Raw genomic sequence first — 27991 nt, 5'->3', positions numbered from 1 at the left:
GGTACACCACTCCCTGACACACCGAGGAACCGGCCCAAATCGCTCACACACACACTCTTTGTGTTGCCGTGAAAACAGCAGTTTTAGAGCTTATAGCTCAGCTCCTCGGACACTCGCGACCTCGCTGAACGTGCCCTCTTCACCAGCACTGAAGCTCGCTGTAATCCTCTTCTTGAGGCAATGTTTTAATTCAGAAAACAACGAAGAAGGAGTCTTCAAACAGGACACCAGTAAATGGCTCCGAAGCGAAAGACAGAGTGCGATTGCATCCGCTTCCTATTTATATACACCTGTCGGGGGCGGTGCGCATTATGCAAATATCGCACGCCAATTCCATTGGCTTGTTTTAGTTTACACGAAGATGATAGGGCTCTCTAAGCGATATCCCAATTCGTCGGTCACTACTGACGTACGTCGAACGTGACCGACTGAAAGGGAACAAGAAATTATTAACTTAAAAAAAGTAAAAAATAGAAATGTAACCAATATAAAATAATTTTAACTGTTTAATGGCAATAAAAAAATAAATAAAATATATTGAAAACAAAAGCACATAAAATTAATAAAAATTAAAATGAAAAGTTTATAAAAGTGAAAAAATATTAACAAATATGGTAATGCAATAAAACAGCAATTATTGAGCAACATTAACTTACAATGTTTTTATTATATTTTATTATATGTTTTATTATTAACAGTTTTTATTAATTTTTGTTAATGTTAGTTACTAAAAACAATCATTCATTGTTACACTGTAAAAAAATATATTTTCATGATTTGTTATCTCAACATTTTTTCTTTGTCAAATCACTTTAGATAATTAATGTGGTTCAGATAACATAATCGCCTTCATTGAATTAACTCAATTTTTTATTTCAATTAACTCAAAATTTTAAAGCAACCAGGTAACTTACAAGAAATCTTTTTTACAGTGTAGTACATGTCAGCTCAGGTGCATTAAATAATATTTTAATACTTTTGATTTTAATAAATTAGCTAAAATTAACGTTAACTATAAGATTCATAAATGCTTTCATTGACATGACAAATTGCATGACAAAAGTGTTACCAATACAGAGAGTGACGTGTTTACTGGTAATATAATGAAATACAGAAATGTATTGCAATGTGCTGAACAAAGTCTGGCAGGTAAAATGAACTGAAATCACAGCTTATTCATGCGGATTACTTGCATTAAGATCAGAAACGAGTTAAACCCTCTTGACAGCAATTATGAATCAATTAATAACGAACTATTGTGTTTCTCAGTTCATCCCGCACAATCCACAGAACATCCCATATTAAACAAGACATGACGTGTAGGTTTGATCTCCACTAATTACAGTGTAATTCTACAATTAAAGATCAAACGTTAATGAATAAAATATTCAAGACTCGCACTGTGTTCAGGAAGGGCTTGTTCCTTCTGTTTCTCTTTGATTAATCATTTCTGTGTTGGAAGCAACATTTTATTGTTTTCTAGCTCATTTCTTTTGTTTAATGTGTAATTTTGCAGGTCTACAACCCACTTTGTGTTGTTACAATGTTGGTAGTTGGCTATGTGTAAGTGAACAATGTTTACTTGTGTTACCTGGATCGAGAAATTCATGTTCATTTGTCAGCAAAAGTCAGCTGGATGATGCAAAACATGTCACTTCTGACAGCTCCAGGGTTTTTTTTAAAACTGCAGATTATACTTCCACATTGTTGTATCCCTGCTGACGGACAGTCTGATCGATGGAGGGTTATTAACAGAACAGTTCTTATAATAGTAGGTTTATCACTGAAAACTGTGTCATACTTCTTTAAACAGCATTGTGGTAAACATGGAACACCATGGCAACAGAATTCTTGCCTGCATGCGATGGCAGTTTCTTTCAGTTTCCTTCCTCTGTTTGGTATGAAAGCTTGTTTCCTTCATGAAATAAAAAATAAAAAAGGTATTTGTGACTTTTTATCTCACAATTCTGATTTTATGAGATATAAAGTCAGAATTGTGAGTTATAAAGTCAGAATTGTGAGTTATAAAGTCAGAATTGAGAGTTATAAAGTAAGAATTTCGAGTTATAAAGTCAAAATTGCATGTTACAAAGTCAGAATTGCGTTATAAAGTTAGAATTGCGAGTTACAAAGTCAGAATTGCGTTATAAAGTCAAAATTACGAGATATAAAGTCAGAATTGTGATATAAAGTCAGAATTATATAAAGTCAGAATTGCGAGATATAAAGTCAGAATTGTGATATAAAGTCAGAACTGCGAGTTATAAAGTCAGAATTGCAAGTTATAAAGTCAGAATTGCGAGATATAAAGTCAGAATTGCAAGTTATAAAGTCAGAATTGCAAGTTATAAAGTCAGAATTGCGATATAAAGTCAGAATTGCGAGATATAAAGTCAAAATTGCGAGATATAAAGTCAGAATTGCGTTATAAAGTTAGAATTGCGAGTTACAAAGTCAGAATTACGAGATATAAAGTCAGAATTTCATTATAAAGTCAGAATTGTGATATAAAGTCAGAATTGTGAGATATAAAGTCAGAATTGCGAGATATAAAGTCGGAATTGCTAGATATAAAGTCGGAATTGCGAGATATAAAGTTAGAATTGCGAGATACAAAGTCGGAATTGCGAGATATAAAGTCGGAATTGCGAGATACAAAGTCGGAATTGCGAGATACAAAGTCGGAATTGCGAGATACAAAGTCGGAATTGCGAGATATAAAGTCGGAATTGCGAGATACAAAGTCAGAATTGCGAGATATAAAGTCAGAATTGTGATATAAAGTCAGAACTGCGAGTTATAAAGTCAGAATTGCGAGATATAAAGTCGGAATTGCGAGATATAAAGTCGGAATTGCGAGATACAAAGTCGGAATTGCGAGATATAAAGTCGGAATTGCGAGATACAAAGTCGATATTGCGAGATACAAAGTCAGAATTGCGAGATACAAAGTCAGAATTGCGAGATATAAAGTCAGAATTGTGATATAAAGTCAGAACTGCGAGTTATAAAGTCAGAATTGCAAGTTATAAAGTCAGAATTGCAAGTTATAAAGTTAGAATTGTGATATAAAGTCAGAATTGTGAGATATAAAGTCAGAATTGCGAGATATAAAGTCAGAATTGCTAGATATAAAGTCGGAATTGCGAGATACAAAGTCAGAATTGCGAGATACAAAGTCGGAATTGCGAGATATAAAGTCGGAATTGCGAGATACAAAGTCGGAATTGCGAGATACAAAGTCGGAATTGCGAGATACAAAGTCGGAATTGCGAGATACAAAGTCGGAATTGCGAGATACAAAGTCGGAATTGCGAGATATAAAGTCAGAATTGTGATATAAAGTCAGAACTGCGAGTTATAAAGTCAGAATTGCGAGATATAAAGTCGGAATTGCGAGATATAAAGTCGGAATTGCGAGATACAAAGTCAGAATTGCGAGATATAAAGTCGGAATTGCGAGATACAAAGTCGATATTGCGAGATACAAAGTCAGAATTGCGAGATACAAAGTCAGAATTGCGAGATATAAAGTTAGAATTGTGATATAAAGTCAGAACTGCGAGTTATAAAGTCAGAATTGCAAGTTATAAAGTCAGAATTGCAAGTTATAAAGTTAGAATTGCGAGTTATAAAGCCAGAATTGAGAGTTATAAAGTAAGAATTTCGAGTTATAAAGTCAAAATTGCATGTTACAAAGTCAGAATTGCGTTATAAAGTTAGAATTGCGAGTTACAAAGTCAGAATTGTGTTATAAAGTCAGAATTATGAAATATAAAGTCAGAATTGCAAGTTATAAAGTCAGAATTGCGAGATATAAAGTCAGAATTGCGAGATGTAAAGTCGGAATTGCGAGATATAAAGTCGGAAATTGCGAGATACAAAGTCGATATTGCGAGATACAAAGTCAGAATTGCGAGATACAAAGTCAGAATTGCGAGATATAAAGTCAGAATTGTGATATAAAGTCAGAACTGCGAGTTATAAAGTCAGAATTGCAAGTTATAAAGTCAGAATTGCAAGTTATAAAGTTAGAATTGCGAGTTATAAAGCCAGAATTGAGAGTTATAAAGTAAGAATTTCGAGTTATAAAGTCAAAATTGCATGTTACAAAGTCAGAATTGCGTTATAAAGTTAGAATTGCGAGTTACAAAGTCAGAATTGTGTTATAAAGTCAGAATTATGAGATATAAAGTCAGAATTGCAAGTTATAAAGTCAGAATTGCGAGATATAAAGTCAGAATTGCGAGATGTAAAGTCGGAATTGCGAGATATAAAGTCGGAATTGCGAGATACAAAGTCGGAATTGCGAGATATAAAGTCGGAATTGCGAGATACAAAGTCGGAATTGCGAGATACAAAGTCAGAATTGCGAGATACAAAGTCAGAATTGCGAGATATAAAGTCGGAATTGCGAGATACAAAGTCAGAATTGTGAGATACAAAGTCAGAATTGCGAGATATAAAGTCAGAATTGTGATATAAAGTCAGAACTGCGAGTTATAAAGTCAGAATTGCAAGTTATAAAGTCAGAATTGCAAGTTATAAAGTTAGAATTGCGAGTTATAAAGCCAGAATTGAGAGTTATAAAGTAAGAATTTCGAGTTATAAAGTCAAAATTGCATGTTACAAAGTCAGAATTGCGTTATAAAGTTAGAATTGCGAGTTACAAAGTCAGAATTGCGTTATAAAGTCAGAATTATGAGATATAAAGTCAGAATTGCAAGTTATAAAGTCAGAATTGCAAGTTATAAAGTCAGAATTGCGAGATGTAAAGTCGGAATTGCGAGATATAAAGTCAGAATTGCGAAATATAAAGTCAGAATTGCGTGATATAAAGTCAGAATTGTGAGTTATAAAGTCAGAATCGCGAGATATAAAGTCAGAATTGCGAGATATAAAGTCAGAATTGGTGGGTGTGGCCTTGGATGGCAACATGCCCAGTGCATTATGGGTGTTGAAGTTTTCCTACCTAGGTGACAATAGCCTTTTATCTCTGTTTTCTCTAGTGTGGTAGCACTGATTTCATTTTGCCAGCAGTGAAAGGGTTAGTTCACCCAAGATGAAAATTCTGTCATTAATTACACACCCTCATGTCATTCTAAACCTGTAAGACCTGTAAGACCTTCATTCATCTTCGGAACATAAATGAAGATCTTTTTTTGATGAAATCCGAGAGATGTCTGACTGTCACTCCATTGACTGCATTTCAGGTCTTAGTATGGATAAAATATTAAACTGAATTTTAAATAATTTGGTTGGAGTGGATGTCCATGTCTCCGTTTGCTGCACTAACTTCCACAATGAAAAACCGTCTATTTAATATGAAATGTTTCAGGTGTTTCATCATTTTTTTTTTTCATCTAATCAAGCATGTTTTCTTGGAAATATTGATTTAGTTGGTTATTAATTTATAGGTTTTGCCAGGTCCTCAATATCACTTTCCATCATGTTAGTGTTTTGCAAAACCCCTTTAATTAACACAGGTTCCTTAATGACATCATCCTCCAGGAAGTGATGCCATTTTGGTGGGAAAACAACCACACAAGCAGTAGCAATGAATTACACCTCATGTAAACAATGTGTCAATCATTTACTCAGTAATTAAACTTCTTTTTTTCCTTTTTTTTGTCATTGTGTAAATAATCAAGTTAAAATGAATAAAGTTGAAGTGTCTCAACCAGTGTCCTCATTGTTAACTAAAACTATTACAAATCATTTTCATTATTTGAAATAAAGATTAAAAATATAAATATTAGATGAAAAATTAAAACAAAATAAAATGAAGTAAGTTTTGAAGTATTGAAGTGAAAATATTAACATATTAATATAAAAATATTAACAAACACTGTGGTAACACTTTCCAATAAGGGCCCATTAGTTAATATTACTTAATGCATTAAGTAACATTAACTAATTATGAGCAATACATTTGTTACAGTATTTATTAATCTTTGTTTATGTAATTCATATTTGTAATTTATCTTTGTCATTGTCTGAATATTCAAGATATAATGAATAAATTTGAAGTGTCTGAACCATCGTATTCATTATTAACTAAAACTATTAAAATCATTTTCATGAATTGAAATAAAGCAGAAAAAATAAATATTAGATGAAAAACTTAAACTTAAAAAAATCTTTAAAATTACAAATAATTAACTTAAAAAAATAATTGAACGAATTGGAATTTGCCTTGGCAACTAACCAAAATAAAATAAGTTATTTTTAATATCAAAATGACTAAAAAATAAATATATAATAAAAATAAAGGTTAATAGAAATATTTAAAAGTAATACAAATGACAAAAGTGTATAAAACATGACTAAAATGAACTAAAATTAAGTTAAAAACTGAAAGAATAAAAATAAAAGCTAATTTAAAATATAAATATATAAACTATATATATGTAGTTTATATATATATATATATATATATATATATATATATATATATATATATATATATACTTTAAATATACTATATATACTTATATATATACTATACTATATACTTTACAACAAACCATTTTTAAAGTTAAAGTTCAGTTTTGCATAACAGGCATGACTCTCTTTTTCATCCAAATTCAACTTTTGACCTTTTTACAATTGTCAGCTGATATATGAAAAAGCCAACAGTGCACTGCAGATGTTAATTAAAGTCCTATCTGTGCAAGCGAACAGGCCGATAAGGTAGAGACGTCACACCGGAGCAGGTGAGCGTCTCTCAGGCTGATTCTCGCTGGCTTCAGGGTCAGAGCGACTCCCACGCCACAGACCGGCTCGCTGATAGCAGCTTAATCAAAGTGTCTCTTTCAGCTCTGGGAAATCCTGTGGGAGAGAGAGAACAAGAATGAAAGAATGAGTGTTTGTGTGAAGGGAGGAGAACACCGAGATCCGCTGCACTGAAGTGTGTGAGGAGAAGGTCAGGTGGCTGGAACGGGACGGAGAGATGGATGACGGACGAGAGGTCAGAGAGGTCAGCCGCGTCTGTGATTGCAGCGACGCTTGACCGGATGCTTGTGCTGTCTCTCGTATGAAACCCCACACAACCCTAATGAACAGAACTTACACTGATCATGAATCACAGCTCTGGGGAATGTGGGGAGTTGACGTGAAAAAGTTTGGGGAAGTTGACAGCTTTATAGGCTACATGGAATAATTTGTACTTTGTCTACGGTCCATTTACTATGAACTACTGAAGGTGAAAATGGTGATTAAAATGGTTTAAACTTCAAAACTAATACATGTACATTCATATATGCTTCAACCTAAAATCTTGATGTTGATTAAAATGAGATGAAATGAGAATATTTTGTAACTATTATTTAAATCTGACTAATTTTCAAATTGTTTGTCATAAATCAACATCTCAGGAAATTGTTATGGTGATTCAAATCAGAATATGACTTTCTGTTATGAAACAGGAGATCGATTTCAAACGTCCACTGTGGACACCAGGACTTAAAGCATGCAAATCAGGCATTTTGGGAGACACAAGTGAATAAGGAAAGAAATTATACATCAATATTCCTATGAAATATTAGATATTCATAAGAAAATGTTGCCAATTATTACACTTATTTTTCATTACATGTTGCTCCAAGAACAAATTAATATGCAAATTTACAATGTATTAATGCACTGTGTAGGATGGAAAAACCTGCCTATGGCCATTTTACACACATATTGCATAAAGTAAAATAGTATATCAAATCATTCTGTTATGTTCTGAGTCCTGGAGTCCACTACAGTACAACACATGAATAAAATATCTTTTTTTCAGTAAATATATATATATACTGAAGGTGAAAATGGTGATTAAAATGGTTAAAACTTCAAAACTAATACATGTACATTCATATATGCTTGAACCTAAAATCTTGATGTTGATTATATATATATAATTGATTATATTTTTTTGAAAAAAGATATTTTATTCACCTTAAATAAAAGGTATATATATATATATATATATATATATATATATATATATATATATATATATATATATATATATATATATATATATATATATATATATATATATATATATATATATATATATATATATATATATATACACACTCCCGGTCAAAAGTTTGTAATAATTACGATTTTTTTTTTTATTGTTTTCAAAAACAATAAAAATAGTAATATTTTGAAATATTATTAAAATTTAAAAAAAAAAAAAAATGTATTTGAATATATCTTAATGGGTCATTTATTCTCGTGATCAAAGCTGAATTTTTTTGGATTTTTTTTAATTATTTGAAACTTTTGGCCAGTAGTGTGTGTGTGTGTGTGTGTGTGTGTGTGTATGTGTGTGTGTGTGTGTGTATGTGTGTGTGTGTGTGTGTACTAGTGGGTGCAGGACACTATAGTTCATTTATGTAAGTGAGGATAGGAAAATAAAGTAAACTGTGACACATTATACCCAAAAATTCTTCATACAGTGGACTAGCAGTAAAACTGATAAAAAAAATTGGAACAAAAAATTATTCAGACACTTTGACCTGACCATGTTTAACTCTGAGATCTTGTCATATTTTATTGCCATTTTTTTAAACTATAGTGAATAAACTGTATTAATGAATGAAATGTTCAAGGTGTCTGAATACATTTTGGTTTGACTGTATATATACATGTTCAAAACATCTTTCTTTTAAATCACTGAGTTCATCAATATAAAACTGTTATTTTGATGAAGACTTGCCTGTCCTAAAGGGTTAGTTCACCTAAAAATGAACATTCTGTCATTTATTACTCACCCTCATGTCGTTCCACACCCGTAAAACACAAAGTTCACGTTCAGACGTAGAACCTATTAAATATTTTACATAAAAAATATCTTAGTTTGTGTTCTGAAGATGAACAAAGGAAGGTCTTATAGGTTTGGAAGGACATGAGGGTGAGTATTTAATGGCAGAAATCTCTTTTTTGGGTGAACTAACCCTTTAAGGTTGTAGTTTGAAGGTTATACAGAAGCTTCAGACAGATAGACAGTTTAACATCTAATGCAATGACATTCAGATAGTTTTAAGTGTGATTTAAGTGTCTACTTTTTAGGTCTGCATTATCAAAAATATCGAAGCATCAAGTAAAGCAGCTCCCAATTAAAATCTGTTAAAAATAGCATGACAATTTGAGCATTATGCTGGAGCAGCTTTTAAAAGACTGAAGTAATGAAATGATTCCTGGGTCAGAATGACCTGCACAGAAACGCTCCCGTGTAAAAGAGGCATTTTCTAACAAAAAAACTGAAATTAATGTTGAAATGTTCAAGCATATAAAGCATGACTACAGTAGCTTTGACACACACCAAACAGGTACCAGTGAAGCATTCAGATTTCTGAAGGTCACTCTTCATTCAAGGTTATTGTTTGTGTTTGGCTGAAGGTAATGAGCTGTCAATCACAGCACACGGCGGTCACGGGGGGACGGCGTCCATCAGACCCTGTTTAAAACACTGAGTGGAGATGACAGCTGAAGGAGGCATGAAAACACACTGATCATCTCTGTCATCTGTCCTGGCATGTGAATCGTGACTCAGAGGACGTTTACTGTAACGCTGGCTAAAAGACGCGTCTGCTCTGGCATTTCTCTCCTGAACCACTCGTGACAAAAGGACGGATGAATGTAGACAGCGTCTCTTTTGTTGTTTTGTTTCATTTGAATAATGGTTAACCGAGGTGAGTGTCCTCTGACGGGCAGACACTGAGGTCACACTGTCTGTCAGCTGGGTACGGAGCGCCGCCTGCTGGCTGCCTGCTTCATCACTGCTTTGATGCAAAGTAGTACACTAATATTATGAGCATGCATATTGTGCAAATCATTTGTATGCATGAAAAGACGTGTCAGTAATCCATGGTTTTACATTGCACTGCACATACTGTATCCCACAATGCAATAAATGAAACAAAAGTGATATCAGCCCAAATTTAAAACATTTTGCCTCAACATGTGATCAGAATGTCAAATGTTCTTTTTCTCTGCAATCAGCTCACTGATAATAAGGTCACATGACCATAATGACATTTACTGTTGCATACTACTTTACTTACTACACTGAAAAAAAGTGGCAAATAACACGTCGGAGTCCTATTTCAATGATCAGAATCCACTTTTGCTAGTTTAACGGCAGAAAAAATGGTCCAAAAGGGTTGTCTCTATTTTCTTAATGAGTCATGGGAGTGTTTTGGGCGTAACGTGCAATCAGAATTTCATCTCCCATTCCTTTTAAAAGCCAGATGCGCTTGCACCATGGTGGATTCGCTATTTACGTGGTGGAATATAGACACCCACAACCTGACGAGTCAGTTTAAATACATGTGTGTATTGCCATGATTGGTCAAATAGTTAGCCAATTTCATTCGTCATTACTGCAAATAGATCATTATGATACACGCAATGACTATCCATTATGACATGTAGGCATTTTTTGTAGACTTTAGAGCAGGTTTTTGTTGGTCAGTGACGCAGTCGTTTTTAGTTGCTAACACGCCAACAATGCACCTGAACACACCTCGTTTTCAGACCAGCACACCCATGGGCGAACAGATGGGTGCGAGTGCATTTGCTATTTAAACAATGTGATGCTGGATGTGACAATGATAACTGCGTCGGGCTGAAACTAGCAAAAAACACTTGCGTCGCATTGCGCCGGGTGTATGATAGGGCCCATCGAATTAAATGTGGAATTTTGAAGCAGAAAGACTGAAATGTAAAACATACTCTAATAATATTTGTTTTATTTACAACTTCGAAACCACATTTCCCAGGAGTCATTTCATCTCTTCAGTCTTTTAAATGTTGCTCCACCATGATGCTCAAACATTTTTAATGGTATTTTTAACAGATGAACTGGGAGCTGTTCTGTTTGATATTTATATAGTATGCTTCGATAAAAACTATCTGGACACTTAAATCACACTTAAAAATATCTGAATAGCATTGCAGTAGATATCAAATTTATATATACTGTATTTAATATATATATATATATATATATATATATATATATATATATATATATATATATATATATATATATTACACACACACACACACACACACACACACACACACACACACACACACAGCCTTTTGCCTTCAGAACTGCCTTAATTCTTCATAGCATAGACTGAACAAAGTGCTGGAAACTTTCCTCAAAGATTTTGGTCCATATTGTCATGATATCATCATGCAGTTGCACTTTTTTGGGGCTTCAAAACATGTCCCCCGTTCACTACCATTATACAGCTTGTAAGAGCCAGGATAATTTTAATAACACCTTTCTTCCCCATTCTGATGCACACACATTTGTTTTATTCATTTATTCAACTACAAAATAATTTTTACAGTGTACGTTTTAAAAAATAGTAAATAGTGTGCTAGTATTCGATTTGGAACACATCCCAGCTCTTCATATCTCTTTTCCAGCTCCAGCCCGAGCAGGTGTTGCCATAGTGATCAGAGGAACATCAAACACGTTCATTCCTTCCTTCACTGCACATGCAGCACATGCAGCTCAGAGATCACAACGCAACTCTCTGCTACATCACCGTCTTTATCCGCTTTTCCAGGAAAAACATCTAAACAGCCTCAAAAGAAGTTCAATTTGCATAAGAAAAATTGCAAAAGATGTGACTTTTATGCTTGAGAGTAAAAAATGTGCATATACTAGAAGAAAAAACATTAGCCTTAATGAATGAATCTCACAACACATGTCCATTTATCACCGCAAAATCAAAAGAAAGTAGTAAGAAATTATAGTTCCATAAAGAAAAGGAAGCATACTTTTTTCCTTTGCATTTTGACATTGTTTTAATGACAACTGAAAATATTTACATGCAAAATTCTCATTACTTTATGTGCAGTATTTTGTTGTAATGCATTCCAGTAAAATACAACAATGCAATGATTAGATATAGGATAAATTAAAGTCAGAATTCATTCATTTCATTAAGTTATCATCAAATATTTTTTGCATTACACAAATAAGGCTTAGATGGTTAAATGTGCTTAATTGTCACAACGCAAAAAATGGCACATTCATCTAATTTTAAAAGCATTTAGATATCTTTACTGGACGCTGTCAGACAGGTTTGATCATCACAGCTGTGTGTTTATGAACGCACGCTTCATTAACACGTCAACATAAATGCATCATTTCAGCCTGTTAAACATCTGATGCATCCAACCGCCTCGCACACATAAACTCAGATGCATGCACGGATTCAATGCATCTGTGATGAATTATCTGTCTGCTTTCAGAAGCTCATGACTGAGATTTCTAACATTTTTTCAATCGATTCATAATATGCGGCTGAAGGCCACTGCTTCGTTCTGCAAAGCAAAAACGGCACAGGAAACAATATTCACCCTCCCTTCTTTGTTTCCTTTTAATTGACTTTTTAACAAGGTAACGAAGCGGCAAGGCAGATAGTGAATGAATGGAAGCATCCTCTACTTTATCACTCTGTCTGAGAGAGCAGCAGACGGCACAGAGACATTCATTAACTCACTTATTGTGTTTCTGTACATCCAGAGAGAAAGAGTGGAGGAAAACAATGCTTCTGAAGTGTGCACGAGTGCCTCGTCTTATGTGGAACGACACATGCATCCTAAAGAAATGAGAGGCAAACTGAGAATGGCACTGATTTAGTGCAGCATGCTTTTATTTGCTTACAGTTTTGTCTTCCCTTTTATGGGTCTTCAGATATGTGTGCAAGCATTCATTGATTTACTGCTGCAGCTGCATCATACATACAGTCGGTAAAGATGCACAGACACGTTTTACAATCAAAACATCTGACAAAAATAAGTTGCGAGGTTTGACCCAGCTAACAAATATATGCTCTGAAGAACATTTTGCTAACGTTATTTCTGAATGTTCTCTGAAGGTTTTTTTTTTTTTTAAACCCTCTGGGCCTCTTTGATCAAAAATGACCGAAAACTTTTACATTTTTTTTTTTTTTTTTTTTGCTTCATGGGATGAAACTTGGTGAATTTTGTCGCATTAGCTATGTGAACACAAAAAAATCATGGACATATATATGAACTAGCACAGAGCAAGCTTTTGGAAATGTGTGAAATAAAATCAATAATTCAGCCACAAAGCAGTAAAAAACAAACAGCAAGGAAGAAGTTACACTCCAAAACATCAAGAGTACAAAACAGACACACCCACTCAAACACACACGCAGACACGCAGACACACACACACACACACACACACACACACACACACACACACACACACACACACACACACACAAATGAACTGGTGTGGCTGTAACAACATGGTAAAATTAAGCCAAAAGACTAAAATAAGAGGTTGAAATCAGATCAGACTGATTTATCAGATTGATAAAACATACCTGTTCATTTTTTGTTACATTTTTATTGAATTTTGATGTTGTGTAACAAAATGTCCTCTGTGTTCATGTTTGACTGCAGTAAAAATGAATGCAAAATCTGACACTTCAAAACAACATTTTAAATAAAATGACAAAACCTTGACAAAAAGTAGTCTTTGAGAATGTCTACATATAAATGCAAATCCACAATATAAAAAAAAAATACATATTTATGTCTAAAATATTAAAAAATAATATTAGAAATAAAATGTGTATTATTTTCAATGGGGAAAAATAGCTAATAAAAATTGTATAAATATTGCAAAGTATCATAAAATACCCTCAAAATTCTACATAATAATAAAAAAATATTATTAAACATAAATATATTACATTGGTTTTCCTGAGGGGGGAAAAGTTACATTTTAAGGCTTCGGTCACTTTTGACTGTGAAGAAGCAAAGTGTGTCCCCTAAACAAAGAGGACCAGAGGGTTCTAAAAAGGTTTTTATGCAAACATTAAGAGAACATTCTATTTCATCATTCTTCAAACACTATGAGGACATTACTTTTGAAGTTCCTCTGAACATTCCGAAACAAGTAGTAACATTTAAAAAATGTTAGACGAACATTCTGAGAACGTTTTCTGTTAGCCGGGAAAATACAACAGATGCTTTGTGAGAAGCTTTGTGTCTCTTTGTACTTCAGGTTAATGTAATGAATCCACTGAAGATGAATTTACATACCTGCAAATGTGCTTTGCTCTTCGACAGCATCGATATATTGAGCTCCGTGAATCCTAAATGACATGACAGAATAGATTTAGCATCCCGAAGAAGAGAAGACTTGCCTTACAGTGTCCAAGTACTATTGGAGGTCACTGCGTGTCAATGCAAACTGGGTTAAAACACTTGTGGAATCAACTTCACACCTTTTATGATTCACAGATGTAGTTAGGAGGTTGTATATGAACTGTATTGTTGTGAACTGAATTATTTATGCAGACGCAGTACTGTAGTTCTGCCATTGCAGACAATAACAGCATATGAATGTGCTGCTGACTAAACGCATGGCTGAAGGAGGTTCATGCTAATAAATAGACCCAGAATCTGTGTACTTCTTTTTGTGCATTTTAGGAGTAAAATTTTGTGTGTCAAACGGAGCTCTCTAATTGAAAGCATCATCAAATGAAACAAAGTGGTGATGAATGTCTGCACAGGCTCAAAACACAAAAGGTAACAGCTATTAAACAAGCGTGCATGCAAACATAATCCATTAAGATTGCGTGAAGAGTTAACAGAATTAAAACTAATGGTTGTGAATCCACGCATGTGCAAAAGCGAGCGCCTGGAGCATCACATTTACATACCTGCAAACCTAAGTTATTCGTGCTTCTCTCCTTGACAGCATCGGAAACAGTGAGCTCGGTGAATCCTAAATGAACTGACAGGATGGATTTAGCATCCCGAAGTCAAGATACGCATCAGATATCATCATCATAATCATCAGCTCAATTACTGAGAGTGAAAAGCAGCCGACGGCAGAGATGGAGAATACGGTTACACTGGGAACGAGGGATGAGATAAGGAGAGAGATTATAAAGATAGAGAGAAACAGAGATGGAGAGACAGAGATGGAAAGATAACGGCCGGATACTGAGTGGAGTGTCCTATTTTCTTACACCTATCCTCTGATCTCCACATACTCTGAAGCGTTCTGAAGAAGAAAGAAGAAAAAACATATTTTCAGAGTGAATGTCAAAAAAGCTTGTCCATGTATCATTGAAGAATCAAAAGTAGCAAAAAATTATAATTTCTTAAAGAAAATGAAGCTGTATTTTATTCTTTGCATCATTTTGAAAAATGCAAAATGCAAAATTCTTTAATCAGTAGAAATACAATAATGCAATGATATTATAGGATGAATTAAAGCTAGAACAAAAACATATTATGATGATACATTAATTATTTTTTTTTATAAATTTTTTTTTTTTTTGCATTTTGACTTTATTTTGATGACAATTAAAAACATTTCCATGAAAATTCTCATTATTTTAATGCAGTATTTTTTTGTATTGTATTCCAGTAAAAATACAATAATGCAATGATTAGATACAGGATAAAAAAAATATTATCATGATGTATAAACACATCAATTACTAATTTATCATCAGTCCTTTTGTACTTTATTCCAGTAAAATACAATTAATGCAATGATTAATTAAAGTCTGGAAAAAATATCATAATGCATAAATACATTAATTAATATTTTATTAAGTTATCATCAGATTTTTTTTTAATGGTAATTAAGGACATTTCCATGCAAAATTCTCATTACTTTTTTTAAACTTTATTCCAGTAAAATACAATAATGCAATGATTAATTATAGGATGAATTAAAGCCAGAACAAAAATATAATGATGATATATAAATACATTAATTCATCATTTTATTGTTATCATCAGATTTTTATGTTTGCATTTTGATGTTATGTTGATGACAATTAAAAACATTTCCATGAAAAATTCTCATTTCTGTAATGTAATATTTTGTATTGTATTCCAGTAAAAATACAATAATGCAATGATTAGATACAGGATAAAATTAAAGCCACAACAACAACAAAATAATAATATCGTGATAAATAAATACATGAATAATTTCATTAAGTTACCATCAAATATTTTGCATTACACAAACAAGACTCATCAAGTGTCATCAAAATAAAATCTTATTTGTCCTTAAATAGGCTGCAGTGAATATGAGCTGAACCCTGATGTTTTATAGCACATTCATCTCATTTGAAAGGTGTTTAATTATCTTTACCTGACAACAAAACAAAGACACTGTCAAACAGGTTTGATGATCACAGCTGAGTGTCCTATTCTCTTAAGCCTTTATTAAACCTCCACACAGTCTGAAGAGTTAGCTGATGGTCTGTCTGTCAGGACACTTCTGGACTCATGATGTTCACATGCATCATTCATGTCTTCAGTTTGTTTACCTCAGAGAGTCTGTACACGAGTCTGTCAGAGCGTTAGTCAGACGTTTGAGTTTTTATTCAGGCCAAGAACCACCTGAATAGAGCCGAACCTCACATCTGACATGTAAAATGACCGATAAGAGTTCATTTCGTTTTTTATATGGGGTTTACATCGACTGAAACTGACACCACAATAATAGTCATGACATGGGAAAATGTTCATATCAATTCATCTGCGTGCAACTTAGCAATGCGTGTTGACACATCAATCAGACTTTCTCAGAAACAAAGTGCTTTTGGTACTAAATAAATGCCTCAGACTAAATTAATGCTTTTAACCTGGGAAACTGGCAAACCCAGTGATTACTACTTCATAATAGACTATTGATCCAGTGCTTTGAAAACAGGAGATGCAAGATAGAAACCAAGACTTCTTTCAGTGTTATTGTCGTTAACTAAATCGGAAATTTTTTTTTTTTGTTCATTTAAATGAAATAAAATATAAATATTAGTTGAAAAACTTAAAATAAACAAACATTAGAAATGTCGAAGCACTAAGATTGTTAACTGGAAATAAATAACAAAAATAAATATCAAAATCACTATTTAAAAAAACTAATAAAATGACAAAAGCACATGACCAAAAATGTAACCAAAATTAACATGAAAAATATTTATAGCTAATTTATAGCTATCGAAATATTATAAAATGGCCGCTGATTCTGATTGGTTGAGCCGCATATGAAGCAGTGTTGCCAAGTCCGTGATTTTCCTGCAGAATTGGGCTACTTTTTACACTGTTGCCGCTTGTTGTTTTTCATGTCGGGTTGAAACGAACCCAAATAACATGATATTTAGTTCCTGGAATGCAAATTTTACCAGGGGAACCCAGCCAAAAACTGAAGATTTTACACTCTGGAACGCGATTTTTAACAGGGGACCCACTTTAGCATTTTCCTTCAGGTCAGTCCTATGTTCATAATAAACAACCCATTTGAATGTCCACTGTGATCTTGTCCTTTTAACATTTAATGGGTTTTCCTGTGCCCTGCTGACAATGACAGCGCTAGTCAAAGCATTAGTCACTTGCTTAATTTAATTTTTTGTATTGTGTAGTAACTGTTTTATAAAAGCATAAAAATTTACAGCTCCACATCATGCTCCTTAGCTGTTATAAATTCAATGTAAACCACGTTTCTTGGGGCTTATAGCTTTGATAAAACTGTAATAAAACACAAAATAACCAAAAATTTCCCAAAGAATTTTTTAGTGATTTTCTTTGCATTTTTTCCCCACAGACTCGCTTGGTGTGATGAAAATTTTACCCATGCAAATGCAGTGAGATTAATTGAATCATTTTGGTCCTTAAATGTTTAAGGTACACTATGGGAATATAAATATTTATCAAACATTTTCTAAAAGCATTCGATTAAACAAGGATATCATGTGAATCATGCTGGAAAAGCTCCAGTTGTTTGGCATTTGTGTTTCACAGGATCAAATCTGAACACCCGGCCTGTTTTGAGCGCCAAATCAGTTCATTAAAAGTTAGCTTTTACTTTCAGATCCGGAAACGATTGCAGACAAATGTTTCCCTGAACCCAAGCTCTGGTTCCGCGGATCACATCAAAAGTCAGTCCTCTGCTGCGAGCTATAAAAAATAAATCAACAAACATGTTAATAATTAATGCAAACCAATGAAAAGCCCTTACTATGTAGAGCTCGGTGTTCACAGCATAAATTTGCTTGTAAGAATTTTAAAGCTTCCGAAGACTGAAGGAGAATACGACAGAAAGCTGAGGAAAGCAGACTAAATATCTCTGATCTTTCTAATGAACAGCATTAATGTGAGCAGGTCAGCGAGAGGTCCTCATTAAAATACACTAATGTTACAACAGCTCTTAATAAAACACACAAAATGAAAAATAATAAGAGCAACAGAGAAGAAGAAGAAGACAGTCGGTGCATTTTCCTTAAAGGTGTGAGGAGGAGGAGTGTGTGCTTTTGAAGGTCTTTAAATCACTATTAAGATGCGATTTGCTTTCTAAAATAATGATTGGCAGGATGTCTGAGACTTCATGCACTGATGAGGATGGGATTGAGAATGCTGCTGTTTTTGTGCGTAAGATTTATATACACACTACCGTTCAAAGGTTTGGGGTCTTTTGGAAAGAAATGAATACTTATATTCTGCAAGGACACATTAAATTGATCAAAAGTGACAGTATAAAGACATCTATAATGTTACAAAAGATTCTATTAAAAAAAAAAAACGCTGTTCTTTTGAACGTTCTATTCATCAAAGAATCCTGAAAAATCAAATGTATCACAGTTTCCACAAAAATATGACTGTTATCAACACTGATAATAATCAGAAATGTTTCTTGAGCATCAAATCATCATATTAGAATGATTTCTGAAGGATCATGTGACACTGAAGACTGGAGTAATGATGCTGAAAATTCAGCTTTTATCACAGGAATAAATTACATTTTACTATATATTCACATAGTGAATATATTCTAATACTATTTCACAATTTTTTGTGTATTTTATATCAAATAAATTCAGCATGGGTGAGCAAAAGAAACTTCTTTCAAAAACATTAAAAAATCTTACCATTCCCAAACTTTTGAATTAGTGTACACAAATTTAAATTTGTCATAACTTCTTTCTGTCAGTAATTTTTGTTTTATTCTTGGCAAAACTCACCAAGTACGTCATAAAATTGACTCTGAATATATATTATATTATACATATTACAGCTAGGCATCTAAATATAAAACTATTTAAAAAAAAATATTAAAAAATCATAACAGATGCATAAGAAAAATGAAAAAATATGATATAATCTTCTTTTTATGTTAGACAGGATACCAGCAACTGTTAATTTACATGGTTAAATAAAAAAAAGCGCAATATAGCTGCTCTTACTTTGTACGTTTTGCAGAGCTGTTCGATTCAGACACTCACAAAGAGTGTCTAAAACATCCTCAGTGAGAACTGGTCCTGTCCGAAAGAGCATGTTTGTGTCAATTAGCCTGTAAAAGCAGAGTGTTTGACCTGAGCACCGTCCCTCTCTGCTGCCGACGGCTGCGTTCACTTCCAGGTGAGTGATCGTGGAAACACACAGTGGAGCAGACAGGTCACGCCAGGGGTCACGAGGTCACTGCCGAAACCACAAACATGCACGAGAGCTGGGAGAAAGAAAGAGACAGAGACCTACTTTCAAACCGGAGCTTTCCAAGCTGCTTATCTGGTGCTGTAAGTGATATTTTTAACATGCAAGAAAATGTCACTATTACCTGACAGATATCACTCGAACAGATGTCCTGAGAGTCTCTGTGACAGCTGCAGACTCAAACACAGCAAACAGGATTGAATAGAATAGAATAGTAGTGCACTATATACACTGTATATTTAGGGGTCAAGCACTGAAGGTGCGTATATAGGCACCTATTGTATCTGTTAGCGTTCTTTTTCCTCTTCTGCTCTGGAAGTCTATGGCAGCCCATAGAACTGCTTGCGGGAAAGTTATAAAATTTGGCACACTTACAGTGGCCAGTCTGAACTGTCACCATGGCAAATTTAGAGTCTCTTACTCAATCCCTCTAGCGCCACCAACTGTCCAAACCTGCACTTATATTTGTGCTAATAATTTTTAACCATAAATGGGCTAACTTTTCCCGTTATTTTGAAGTTGCATCCCAAATGACGCACTATACACTATGCACTTATATACTATGTACTATGTATTCATCCATGTAGTGCACGAATTGTATAAGGTTATTTTGTCATTTAACATCGGAGTCTGATACCTTCTCCCCCTCCGCTACGTAATTAAAGCTGCGACAGTGAGTGCATGAAGTGTCCAACATTCCACACTTTGTTTTTTTCCGTTAATTTAGTGCATCATCCAGGTATTTAAAGTGTACTTTTTCTTTTTGGAATTTTCAATGTGAACAATCCATTTGTGCTATATTTAAAAATGTCACAGAATAGCGCACAAGTAAAGCGAATTGGGATTCACTTTTACTTTTTCGAACTCCTCCTAGGATGTTGCTCCGATTTTTACAAAAATTGAACCAGGTCATCTTCAGACCTTTGAAAAACGTGCGAATTAATTTTACGTAGCGGCTTGTGAAAATAGACGTAAGGCTGTATCTCCGCAACATTTTATCACATCGGTCCATGTCATCACAAGCATGACCTGAGGTTATGTACTGCGTTTCAGCACCACCTATATGAAAAATTATAACTTAAAACTTAATTAAAACCAAAGTCCCTTTAAGACAAGTCATTTCACTCGGCGGCCATCTTTGAAACGCCCCTTGGGCATCCTGGGCATCATGCAATCTCTTTGAATGGGGAAACATCAAATTCTCCAAAACTGTTTGCCAACCTTACGATTAAATTTCATATTTGAAATCACCAATGAAATCTAACAACAACCGGCTCATAAATTTAGTTTCTAAACGCTCGAATCATGACAAAAAAAAAAACTATTTTTCAGGCTGGATCAAGCTAATGCGCATGCGCAGACCTAAATGCGCGTCTGACTGTTTCTATAGAAACCGGTGATTCTGACTTTACCAGTCGGCGATTGGCTCTTATTTAGAAGGCGGGATTTATTCCACCATAGTGCGCATTACACTTTCTCCCATTCAAAACAATACGAGTGACACGTCTTGTGTTATTCTATAGTCTTTGCTAAAACTTATAACTTCTGAACACTTTGTCCAAAAATCATAAAAGTTGTCTCATTAGATTCAGGGCATCATGCCAAGTCGCCAACCAATTTTCCCATATCGGCCATTTTGGACATCGGCCATTGTAGTAAAATATTGTATTTTACGAACGCATGAATGTATCATTACGTAACTCGGTATGGTTCATCGGCACAATGCCCTGAAGGAGTCTGAGAAGTTCTGGTAATAAAAAATTATTTACATGCTTATAACTTTGGATGTGGTTGACTCATTTTCATGTTAGGTTTCACCTTATGGTTAGTGAAATTTTGTGATATAGCGTTTAACGTTATAACATTTGCGAATAACATAGAAACCGTTAGTATGATCGAGACGAAACCACCATAGGAAAATATGAAGCATAGGTGGTTGACTAAACTCTAATGGCCAAATGTCAAAATGTTGATAGTAAGTGGCAAAAAAATGCAAAGTCAGGTGTGGGTGTTCACACTATATTGCCATAAGTTTTGGGACGCCTGCCTTTACGTGCACATGAACTTTAATGACATCCCATTCTTAATCCGTAGGGTTTAATATGGACTTGGCACAATGCAGTCAGGCAAGTACCGTTATCCTGACAACCGCCAAACCCAGACTCGTCCATCGGATTGCCAGACAGAGAAGCGTGATTGGTCACTCCAGAGAACACGTCTCCAGTGCTCTAGAGTCCAGTGGTGCCGTGCTTTACAGCACTGTATCCGACGCTTTGCATTACACTTGGTGATGTAAGGCTTGGATGCAGCTGCTCGACCATGGAATCCCATTCTATGAAGCTCTCTACACACTGTTCTTGAGCTAATCTGAAGGCTATAGGAAGTGTGGAGGTCTGTAGCTATTGACTCTGCAGAAAGTTGGCAATTTCGCTCTGTGATTTTACGTGGCCTACCATTTCGTGGCTGAGTTGCTGTTGTTCCCAATTGCTTCCACTTTGTTATGATACCACTAACAGTTGACTGTAGAATATTTAGTAGTGAGGAAATTTCACGAATGGACTTATTGCACAGGTGGCAACCTATCACGGTACCACGCTTGAATTCACTGAGCTCCTGAGAGCGACCAATTCTTTCACAAATGTTTGTAGAAGCAGTCTGCATGCCTAGGTGCTTGATTTTATACACCTGTGGCCATGGAAGTGACTGAACACCTGAATTCAATTATTTGGAGGGGTGTCCCAATACTTTTGGCAATATAGTGTATAAATGTCAACAAAATGAAATATTTTCACCAGATTTGACGCTTATGTATGGGGCACTCTGAGGACACACAAAAAGCGGTGGGACTGCACCACTTGGTGGCACTACAATTGAACAAAACAAGAAATTGGCTCTAACTACAGCACCGCTTCAAAATTGACATGCAGTGTGTCTCAGTTGCTATCATGGTCCATAATGACATTGTTAGTCTGCTGCTAGCTTCCTTGTTTGCAGCTTAATTGCTGCTTGTAGCTATATTCCAAAATATTTTTGTATGCACAGTGTGAAATACTAAGCAGTATGAAGTGATAAATGTTTCAGCTATAGTAGGGTACAACGTTGTCACACAGCATAATCCCAGTGCATATTTGATTAAACTACTTATAGTTTGGGGTTGGTAAGATTTTTTAATGTTTTTTAGTGTTTTTGAAAGAAGTCTCTTCTGCTTTTCAAGGCTGCATTTATTTGATCAAAACTACAGTAAAAATTGTGAAATATTATTACAATTTAAAAATAGCTGTGTTCTATGTGCATATATTGTGAAATGTAATTTATTCCTGCGATCAAAAGCTGAATTTTCAGCATCATTACTCCAGTCTTCAGTGTCACATGATCTTTCAGAAATCAATACACAGTTCATGTGGATTGTATGTGAAATGCTAGTGTTGTGAAAACAGCTGAATAAATCTGTAGAAACACTGCTTTTAGTTAGTTTGTTACTCACGCAACACCACAAACTAAGGCTGTTTTTATTCCTGAAGATGAGATACTGTACACCATTTTAGAAAACACACAGAGCAACACTTTTAAGACAAACCTTCAAAGCCTGTAAAGCTCAAGAGAACATATTAAAGTTCGGAATTGACAGTGTTTTAGGGATCAGTGCGTGTTTGGAATCGCTTTGTCTCTCTGAATAGGAATATGATCCTTTCTAATCTGCATTTTTTAACACGCACATTACAATCACAGTTATTCATAATTTATAATTTGGCAACTAACTGAAATAAGTGTAAGTTGATACCATAATTATGATATTTCAGCATGTAAAAAGCATAAACATCCCCATATAGGTCGTAATTACTCCTACTTGTACCACCTGACCTGATAGATTAATTTAGGTGTTAATAGTGTTGCCATAGAACACAGAGATATGGATGCTTGTCAGAATTGTGATATAAACCTGAAATTGTAAGAAAAAAGTCAGAATTGTGAGAAAATTGCAAGATAAACTCACAATTACATAGATATGGAAGCTTGCTTCCACCACTGAATTAAAAAAAGGTACTTGCGACCTATCTGAGATAATATATATATATATATATATATATATATATATATATATATATATATATAAAGTCGCAACTGCCTGTTTTAAACAGATATAAACCTTAAATTGTGAGAAAAAAAGAGTCAGAATTGCGAGAAAAAGTAAGAATTCCGAGAAAAAACTCAGAATTGTGAGATATAAACTTGGAATTATGAATAAAAGTTGCAAGAAATTGCAAGAAAAAAGTCAGAATTGTGAGAAAAGGTCAGAATTATGAGATATAAACTTGTAATTGCGAGAAAAAAGTCGGAATTGAGAGAAAAAAGTCAGAATTGCGAGATATAAACTCTCAATTGCAAGTAAAAAGTCAGAATTGCAAGAAAAAAAGGCAAAATTTTGTCTTTAAAAATTATCTTTTCATTTTTTTTATTTTTTATTCCATAGCGGAAACCAGCTTCCATACATAGAAGAGTGATCATGGCATGAACACGGTAAAATTAAAAACTGAAGTAAAGCTAAAACTGAAAAAAAAAAAAAAAAAAAAAATGAAAACCATTTAAAAATATTTTTAAGAACCAAAAAATAATAAACATGAAAAAAGCATGTGAAATTCTGTTCAAGATGAACATTCAAAGCCTTTAAAGCTCAGCGTGTTTAAAAGCTCGTGTTTGGCTTCATCTCTCTGCAATGTTAACGCTGCGCTCTTAACATTCACTTCACAATCACGATTATTCATGAATATCTGCGGGTAGAAATATCAACGAAGCCACGCTGACGTCAGCAGCGCGTTCAGATGAGAGGTTTGATGTGACGTGAAGAGTTCAGAAGGCCACGTGTTCTGAACCGCAGGATTTGTCAGTGTCTCGAGTCATTAGTGAGTTCAGCATCAGCGCATAACTCTCACACTCAACCCAGAGCACCTTTTATAATCCCAATCACTCTTTAACAGAAACAGACACATGCTGAACTGCTGCACAGGCACACACATGCTAAACAGCAGGTTTCAAAAATCGTGAAAATGGGGAAAATGATGAGTTAGAAGGAAGTGGAGATTGAAATCAGCGATAGGATGTTAGAGGAGAAGGGGAAATAGATGGCGAAGATAACGAGCGGACGCTATTTTCTTACTCCAATATCCTGACCTCTCCAATACTGGTAATCCAGTCTGAATCTTCAGTTTAACTGCTGGCTGTCAGGACAATGCTAGTTTCAGACTCGGGTGCATATTGCGTGCAAAAATGAAATGAAAAGTGCTGCTGAAATTGTTGCAATTATTAGTACATCAGATGATTCTAGAGATTCGAGATCAGAACAGTTATGTGGGTGAAAATTATCAGTACCTTTTACTTTTGGGCAACAAAAATTCTGATCACAATATATTCTGCACTGCAAGGGTATTTTTCCAAGATCTAATATATATATATATATATATGTATATTGTATGACACTTAACTGCATAATTGACCATTAATGTGTCATATCATTTTACGCTCTTTCTTCTTACATAATAAAATAATTTCAACTGAAATCAACATTTTATGTGCATTGATTTGGCAAGTACAGCCATGCAATAAGGATCATTTACATTTAGACCGTCTCTGTCACAAAATAAACCTTTTCAAGGTTTTTACCTCTTGTTTACCTCACATTTAGACCTTGTACTGACTATCTTAATGCATGTTTAAAAAAGCAGAGCTGAAGAAACGGACAAGATATTCAGGGCCTATTTTTGGAAGCAGAACCATTTATTATCAAGTACAAGAATATCAAACAAACAGAGAAAAAGAGAAAAAAAAAAAATGATTCAGTGTTCACCAGATTTGTCTCAGGTAACTTAGTTACGACAAAGACACTTGACAGCAAAGATCCTCTCACAGTCACTGTTTTAATATCATACTCGTCAGATTGAAAACGTGATTGTTCTGAAGTCAGTTTGTACGGTCCATCAGCTATCAATCAGCCACTCAGCTGGGCTGTGATTGGTCAGAATGCGTGTTCCAGACCCTCCCACTACTGCCAGTTAAAGGTACGTCCTATAAGCCGGTAGAAGTTCCGATTGTGTTGGCGCAAGTACAAGCGCAGCTGACGCAGCACGGTGCTGTTAACAGGAGGGTGCGGACGTCCTTTTGACTCATGCAGGCATCTCTCGTGGCCATCACTGCGAATGCAGTAGAAGCCTTTGGTCTGGTTAAAATAGAAGTTGGACGCCACGATCCGAGGCGGCAGATCCAAGAAGCGTTCGACTCGCTGGAGCTCCGGTAGGGGGTCGTGGATCAGCGTGTCCCCGTCCACAATGTGGATCTGCTCCAGTGGAAAGTGCTGGAGCCAGTTCCTCATGTGGACATCATAAAGACTGCGTTGGATCGCCTTGTAGCGTGTGTTCAGCGCGCCGTTCTTGACCAGCATGTTCTCGATGGCCTGCACGGGCTTGTGGTTCTCCAGACGGTTGAAGTAGACTTGTGTGTAGTCCGAGATGACCCTCTCCGTAGGGTCTCTCAAGATCAGCAAGAGTCTGATGGAAGAGTTCATAGCGTGAATCCGCGCAGGCGCAACGGCAGACGTGAAATACCCCGGCGTCTTTTCCACGGTGATCTGATTAGGGTACGAATACGGCATTTGCTCGCGGTACCACTCGAAGCCTTTGGCGTAATTCTCGTCCCAGTCGAAGAAGTGAACTTCGGTGGCGGCCGCCGCCACTTCGGGATGGATATCCAGCATCTCGAGCAACGCTCTTGTGCCTCCTTTTCGGACGCCGATGATGATGCTGTGAGGCTTGTGCTTGCTGGTTCCTGGAGGAGGGACCAAAGAAGGGGTGACCGTCTCGTTGTCCGCATCTCCCGGGGCCGGCGTCGACCCGCCGGGCCACACTTGGATGTACTCTGGCGGGGCGGCGTACGTCCGGAGCACCAGGAACAGCACATAGCTCAGGAGGTTGGCCATGAAGAGGGTTGCAAGAGACAGAAAGGATAAACGGCGGTCGATTGCGGGTTAGTGTCGAAGAGGCTACGGTTTCTGTTTAGTCACAATGGCGAGTCAAGCATTGGCGGCCTCTTCGAGTTGGGCGTTCAAGGACGAGGTGTGGCCACCAGTCCAAAGCGCATCTGGAAAACACAACAGAGAAGACAGGCTGCGTGAGATTCTCCAGCTTTGTTGTTGTTGAGCTGTTAAAGCTCCGCCCTCTTCTGGAAAGGGGGCGGGAGCAGCAGCTCATTTGCATTTAAAGGGACACACACAAAAACGGCGTGTTTTTGCTCACACCCGCAAATTTGACAAGCTATAATAGATGATCTGTGGGGTGTTTTGAGCTGAAACTTCACAGACACATTCTGGGGACACCAGAGACTTACATCTTGAGAAGGGGGCATTATAGGTCCTCTTTAAAACAGCTTGTGAGTCCACCTGCTTCTTAGACCGGCGCACAAACACGCGCTCAACTCAAGGTGGCGCTATATGCAGCTAATTTATATGCATTTATATGTATTTAATTATTTCTTATCTAGTGAAAGGCATATACATATCATATCTGGCATCTAACATGCTCATGTTGTCAACTTCTCCAAGAGTTTCTCAGTGTCAGCGAGTCTGAGATGTTTCAAATGTCAAGAAGTTGTTTCTCTCACGGTCTGACATTTTGGACAGATAAATAGAAACAGAAACAGAAAGTGAATCTATTTGGTTAGCTATGTTTCCATCCAACTATTTTTTATGGCATTTTGGGATATTGCATTAAAAAGCTCTGGATGGAAACGGCAATTCTAAGAATGCACATTAAAAACTTGTGCGTTCAATTGAGGCCAATATTTTTTTTTATCCAAAAAGACATGCGCATAAACTAAATCCCTCGATTCACAACAATAAACTCATGTGACTTTGCCTCAGCAGAGAATGTGATCGGATAACTGGACTAACCAGCAGACCAATCGCATTACAGCATCTCAAATGTTGGTTTGATGGTTCTGAAATGCCTGAGCCAAAGGCTGTCATCAGAATGATTTGGTTTAATTCCCTCCCAGAAGCGTCTCACATTGCGTTCTCAAACACCAGCATCCGAACTCAAGAGAACATGACAGGGTTTACTGCACTTTGTCTGAGACACAACTCATTTATGATGGAGGAAAAAAGAGCCAGATTGCAGCAACTTCCGTTTTTATTACTGACATTTTGTTCCAATTTTCTAGGAAGTGATGATTTTGTTTGCTTGAACATATGAGATGGAAACACTGCTTTATTCACAAATGTTTTATGCGCTATTCCAATTTTGCACATAAGTTAAAACGGAAACATAGCTAATGTCTGCAATGGATCTGTTGAAGTTTTCAATGTTTCCATCATTTCGCATTTTTGAATTTCCCAGTTAAATCTGCTTTTTCAATCTCATCCTAGGCCGCCGATCCACAAAGATGGGCATAAACCATCTAAAGACCCTCCTGAGAAAATGTG

At 35.5% G+C, this 27991-nt stretch overlaps 1 protein-coding gene and 2 long non-coding RNA genes across 5 annotated transcripts in view; all 3 read right to left on the bottom strand.

The window, feature by feature from the left end:
• Nucleotides 1–12447: 12447 nt before the first annotated feature.
• On the bottom strand, nucleotides 12448–15305 carry LOC125277678. The gene is made up of 3 exons (XR_007186964.1): nucleotides 14730–15305; nucleotides 14107–14159; nucleotides 12448–12626 (listed from the first exon to the last, which is right to left on the bottom strand). It is a non-coding gene; the product is annotated as an uncharacterized LOC125277678 (long non-coding RNA).
• Nucleotides 15306–17133: 1828 nt separating this feature from the next.
• LOC125277623 lies at nucleotides 17134–20500 on the bottom strand. Its single transcript, XR_007186945.1, has 3 exons — nucleotides 19649–20500; nucleotides 19278–19540; nucleotides 17134–17994 (listed from the first exon to the last, which is right to left on the bottom strand). It is a non-coding gene; the product is annotated as an uncharacterized LOC125277623 (long non-coding RNA).
• A 4775-nt stretch (nucleotides 20501–25275) lies between these two features.
• hs3st1l1 (heparan sulfate (glucosamine) 3-O-sulfotransferase 1-like1) overlaps nucleotides 25276–27991 on the bottom strand; it is a 56900-nt gene continuing 54184 nt past the window's right edge. For all 3 annotated transcript variants that reach the window (XM_048204019.1, XM_048204021.1, XM_048204020.1), the window contains exon 2: nucleotides 25276–26652. In XM_048204019.1, coding sequence (XP_048059976.1) covers nucleotides 25562–26491 — 930 coding nt within the window. In that variant the 5' untranslated portion in view covers nucleotides 26492–26652 and the 3' untranslated portion in view covers nucleotides 25276–25561. The remainder of the gene's footprint in view (nucleotides 26653–27991) is intronic.

The sequence above is a fragment of the Megalobrama amblycephala genome, linkage group LG10, assembly GCF_018812025.1.
Source record: "Megalobrama amblycephala isolate DHTTF-2021 linkage group LG10, ASM1881202v1, whole genome shotgun sequence".
In the NCBI taxonomy this organism is placed as follows: Eukaryota; Metazoa; Chordata; class Actinopteri; order Cypriniformes; family Xenocyprididae; genus Megalobrama; species Megalobrama amblycephala.
This window is presented reverse-complemented; position numbering and strand designations above follow the sequence as displayed.